The following is a 5,728-nucleotide window of genomic DNA, read 5'->3' as shown; positions in this document are numbered from 1 at the left end:
GGACACTGGCCGATAGGAGGAGAGCTCGTCTCGACACTTCCAAGAGCTTGCACGTCCACGCTTCCCAAAGCCTGCATGCCAACAAAAAAAGCAATCCGCGACACAGTGTGTGTGTGAGAGAGAGAGAGAGAGAGAGCTGGACACTGCCCGATAGGAGGAGAGCACGGATGTCGACGGTTCCAATAGCCTGCACAGTCGGGAGTTGGCAAAAAAAAGGACATGAAGAGCTCACTGGGCACTGCGCAAATAGGAGGCCTGGAGGGGAGCGGACCAAAACGCCATGAAGTCGAATAGGGGCGGCGACTTGCAACCTGAGAGCTGCAACACCTGCAACCTCTACAACCGACCGCCCAGCATTAAATAGGACGTGGTGGCCCAGAGAAGAGAAAGCGACGCATACGCAAAAGAAGTTGACACATGGACGACAACGCAAGCCACGTAAGAGATAGTATAGAAGGTTCCCTTGAAATACTTTTTCCCCTCACCTCACCCAAATGATAAAACCTTCTAGTTATGTATTTAAAGGTTAAAAACCTTTAAAGCCCAACTTGGAGGTTATTAAAACCTTTGATTTTTTTTTGGGAAAAAGGTAAAGTTAAAAATCTAGAGGTGGGATTACACCATACCCCGGTTTTTTTCGGGCATTGCCGGAGCCCGTTATCGAAATTTCCTGACACTGCCTCCATTATCGAAATTGGCCGGTCCCTGTACTGCTGGTGGGCCGTATCCCGAGCTCAACTGTAATCATCTTCTTAGGGCCTTCACAAGAAGTCATCTCTTCCCCCTTCTTCCCATCAGCTCAGTTGTGATCATCTTCTTCCCCCTTCCGGCTACGTATACGAACTAACCTATAATATATGGAAGGAGGAGGAGGAAGACGCGGAGGAGGACAGTCTTCTGATCTCCATCTCCACGAATATGTTGCTACTTCTAAGATTGTCAAGAATCAGATCTACCACAAGGCTGTCCTTCTTGTTCGCACGGGGCTCTGTGTTCTATTTTTGATCTACCGCGTTAGCACCTGCACTTGCTTGGATGGCCTCGTGATTGTAGCGTTGGCGTGCGAGGTGTGGCTAGGGATCTCGACTCATCTTTTCATGTTCGCGAAGTGGTTCCTTGTCGAGCGCGAAACGCACCCGGAGAGGCTGTTGGCCTTGATAAGGTATAGTGGTGTAGCTAGCAGCTCTACCAATTCCCACCTTCACCAAAAACATCACGTCTCTATTGCATAGCTGTTGAGCGCCATGGTCCCCATGGATCGATGCAGTGTCTTAAAATTTCTTCAATGTTTGAGTGTAGTTCCGGCCACTTGCCAGAACTTCCGCCGGTGGACGTGTTTGTGACCACGGCTGACCCGATGAAAGAGCCACCGTTAATCGCCGTCAACACCGTCTTATCTGTCCTAGCACTAGACTATCCGGCCGACAAGCTTGCCTGCTATGTGTCGGACGACGGAGGCTCCCTCCTCACGCTCTGGGCTCTCAAGGAGGCAGCCACCTTTGCCAGGGCATGGGTGCCCTTTTGCAAGCGATTTCAGATAACAGAGCCGCGGGCCCCTGGTCCCCACTTCGCTAGCAAGGCCGCTGCTGCTGACGCCCAGCTCAGAGGCTACTCAAAGGAGTGGCACGCCACGAAGGTAAGCCCTATAGGTATCCTATGTATTTTCTTTCTCATGTTAATGTACAATTAGCTAGTGACCATACTTTTAATCATATCCTCAGGCTTTAATCACCATATCCCGATCTGCAGGCAGAGTACGAAGCGCTGCAAAGCCGATTAAGCTCTATGGCCGCAAAATACTGCAGTAATTCAAAGGAGGAAGCAGTCAAGCTCTTACTCGACAAATTAACTAGTTCCGATGGACATGACCGATACTCATCGTGGGCTTCCAATTACGATCACCACAATCATCCACCCTACTGTGAGGTTAGGCCCTAATCAAAGCATGTTTAAGATGTAATTTGTAATACTATAGTCTACCACGTCCACCACATGTAGACAGTGGGCTGCCCTATTTAGACTGATGTTGTTGATGAAATTTTGCACAGATATGTGTGGAGAAGCCTGAAAGTGAAGCTGACTTTTTACCGTGCCTTGTGTATATCTCCCGCGAGAAGCGTCCCGAGCACAGCCATCACTACAAAGCCGGTGCCATGAATGCATTGGTACTCTTTTTCTACCCATTGTCATGACGCTGATTATAAGGTGCAGCCGCTTCACTGAACAATCCTACTAAACTAATGTTTTATAAATTCCAAGATCCGCGTCTCCGGGGTCTTTACAAACGCCCCTTTTATTCTGAACCTGGACTGTGACATGTACGTGAACGACGCCAGAGCCATTCTGCGAGCCCTGTGCTTTCTCATGGACCTGGGCACCAGCAGAGAAACGGGCTTTGTGCAGTTTCCTCAATGCTTTGAAAGCGTAGACGAGGATGACATCTACGGAAATCGCATGAAGACAACCATGGAGGTATACATTCAACTAATGATCATGCATATACAAGCTTTACATTAGCATTCAAGGCGAGGACAAAATCTCAAGCTCTATTAGCCTGAAGTGTGCAAAACTTTGGATGTCGTTGCACTATTCATTGATTCGTTGAAGCCCTTGCAGCCTGTATACGTGTACAAGGCTCTGTGCAATTGTTAAGATTTTCCTTTTCTCTCTAGTTGTGGGCGCATTTAAGGGATAAGAACATTTGCTAAGGTAATTCCTCACTCCAGATGTATATGAAAGGAATGGATGGCTTCCAAGGTCCGGCATACCTTGGGACAGGGTGCGTTCACAAGAGAGAAGCCTTGTATGGCAACAAGCCACATGCTGTTGTTGGGACAGATAAGGTCATGATTAATGGTAAGTATTTAAGCTATTCTTGAGTAGACGTGTACTACTCAAATGGAGAGCTAGGTTGTCTTTCAAGGTTTTTAAGCTTCCACCTAAACCCACTAATAACTTCTAAATTATGCTACTGAGATTCTTTTTTTCTTTTTTCTTTTTTCTTTTTTTCAAACGAAGACCTTATACTGTAGAATTAGCTCACAATTCAATTTGGATAATGTCAGCTAACAGTACTGTGTGGGTTGATGCAGGACGTGAAACAGAGCTATTGGGCCGTTGCCAAAGTCTTGCTATTTGTGCCCAAAGCATAACATCAAACATGAGGAACTATAGCCCTCTCCTGAATGGCCATGCCTTGATAGAGGAGGCCATTAAATTGCTTGATTGCACTTATGAACACAAGACAAGTTGGGGCAAAGAGGTACAGTACCCCCGCTTCATAAGTATTTGTTCTGTAATGAGATTAATGCACACCATATTGTGTGACATGTTATGTTATGTTATATGTACCCTTATTTGCAACCCTTATATATATATATATATATATATATATATATATATATATATATAATATACATATTTATATATAGTCCTTGGTAGATGTAACACCTTGGCCTACTAATGAGTAGGTTCAAATGTTATGTTATATGTACCCTTGTTATGTTATATGTACCCTTATTTGCTACCCTTATATATATATATATAGTCCTTGGTGGATGTAACACCTTGGCCTACTAATGAGTAGGTTCAAGTTTCAGGCCCTGGCCAGTGGCACCTAATTAAAGTGTCAGTAGCTATAAATTATCAGTCTCTTAAAACGACTACTATGTAGTATTAGTGTTTTACACATTGCATGTGCATCATGGCTTTTCAGATTGGCTTGATCTACGGCTCTACAACGGAAGACTTGATGACGTGTTTAATGATTCATAACAGAGGCTGGAGGTCAGTGTATTGCAATGCACCATCGACCCCTCCAGCATTCTTGGGCTGTGCCCTACGACGAGTGAGGATGCTTTAACAACGAGAGAAAGATTCAGCATGGGATGGCTAGAGATTTTATTCAGCACCAACTCTCCGTTTTTAGTGAGAAAAACTCAAGGGCTAATCGCAGTTCAAAGGATCAGTTACATATGCTACTTCTTAAGTCCGCTAGCATGCATTCCATTGTTCACATATGCGTTGCTGCCAGCATTGTCGTTGCTTGCAGATAGGCCGTTACTCCCGAAGGTGTGCCGTGTTTAGTGCAAGCGCTTAATGAAAGATGTTCATCAAAGCTTCTTATAATCTAAGTATATAATTAATGATGATGATCCAGCAATTCTGATCCCAATTAGCCTGTGGGTGTATTGGACCAGCTATTATGAGAGCATGTTGTTAGGTGCGGGGCCAAGGGAGTGGTGGAACAACGAGAGAATGGAGTTCATCGTGGCGGTTACCTCGAACGTCTTCGCTACCTTCAAGGTGCTTAAAAAGATTGCAGGCCTGTCCGAGACCACGTTCGTCGTGACACCTAAACAACACATCGTAAGCAGCAGCACTTCCAATGATCATGATGTTAATGATGATCAGCAGCAGCAGCCCGTGCAGGGCTTTGCGGTGAACTGTAACTCACCACTGTTTATCCCTCCCATAGCATTGGTGCTGCTGAACGCAGGAGCTGTAGTGGTGGCCATATCCCGCACCTGCTTAACTATTTTCGGTGATCACAGTAGGGCAGATGAGAGATCATGGCGTGGCCGCAACTTGCCGTCCATCACTGTAGAGGCCGCGTGTGCTGCGTGGGTGTTGTTTGTTTTGCAGCCTTTCGCAAGAGGGTTGTGCTTATGGTGCCAGGGTCGAAAAGGGCCTCTAGCTCTTCGTTCCTCCACCGTCGTGCGCTCTTCCCTCGTTGCCCTGGCCTTGTTCTTGCCGTGGTCGTCATCTCTCTACACTAACAACTGACTCCCACACAACACATCACAGACTCCCACACAATTGACAGCACATCACGATTTACACCACAATCCAGTACAAATTACCTACTACTCCCGTTTGGCTGTTAATCTACACCTAGTACCTTGGTACTTCAAGAATCAAAATGACTTGAGGATCCATTGAACTTGCCTTAATTTGTACTCCAAAATGAGGTTTATATTTTCTTCAACGTACAAAGCCTTTAATATTCGCTTCGGCCTCAAGATGGTGCCACATTCCTTAGTGACTTTTAGCATCATCGTGCATATATATATATATATATATATATACATATATGCACATGTATCCACATATACGTATAAATATACATATCTACATTTTTTAAATATAAATGTATACACAAAAATACACATATACATATCAACTCTTACATCTCGCACCCTATCGTATTGGGCTTCAGGTTAAGGTTCTAGTGATCTCTTAAGGTTTCATGGTTGCAATGTTTGGTTAACTTTAAGCATCATTTGAAGCTTGAGAACGTATTTGAACCCTACAGTGACTTGAAATTTAAGCACGCACACCAAAATACCTTGAAAGTATTGGAAGGAAAATTGAAGGGTTCTCCAAAATGAAGTCATTTTTTTAACACTAGTTCTGTAATTGGACACTAAAGTGTCTTGAGGACACTAAAGTGTCCTGAAAGTTAGCATTTTTCTTGAATTTTTGTGGGCAATCTATTAAGAGTTTTGAAATGCTTAATATCCACAGATGTTCCTCAAGACCCAAAAAAATTTGAGATTTTTTAAATTGAACTTTTCTTAGCTTTTGCAAGGCAATATTTTAATTTTCTTAGACGCATGCTGATAAAACCATGATTTTTGCTGTTTTCAAAATAGTAGTAATTTGTACATAACTTTTAGAAGGGACATAGTTTGATCATGAAACTTGGCTTGATGGAAAGCCCATGATG

The 5,728-nt window shown here is 44.1% G+C and overlaps 1 protein-coding gene across 1 annotated transcript; it reads left to right on the top strand.

Moving 5' to 3' along the window:
• The first annotated feature begins 671 nt into the window (after positions 1–671).
• On the top strand, positions 672–5,008 carry LOC147623194 (cellulose synthase A catalytic subunit 4 [UDP-forming]-like). Its single transcript, XM_086821746.1, has 10 exons — positions 672–1,162; positions 1,300–1,636; positions 1,750–1,926; positions 2,049–2,165; positions 2,260–2,472; positions 2,727–2,856; positions 3,093–3,262; positions 3,716–3,856; positions 4,052–4,071; positions 4,179–5,008. The coding sequence occupies exons 1-10, from the start codon at positions 858–860 to the stop codon at positions 4,783–4,785; spliced, it is 2,217 nt and encodes a 738-aa protein (XP_086677872.1). The 5' UTR covers positions 672–857; the 3' UTR covers positions 4,786–5,008.
• Positions 5,009–5,728: the final 720 nt, after the last annotated feature.

This window comes from Cibotium barometz, chromosome 27 (genome assembly GCF_041138505.1).
Source record: "Cibotium barometz isolate CiBa-2024 chromosome 27, ASM4113850v1, whole genome shotgun sequence".
Taxonomy (NCBI): domain Eukaryota; kingdom Viridiplantae; phylum Streptophyta; class Polypodiopsida; order Cyatheales; family Cibotiaceae; genus Cibotium; species Cibotium barometz.
This window is presented reverse-complemented; position numbering and strand designations above follow the sequence as displayed.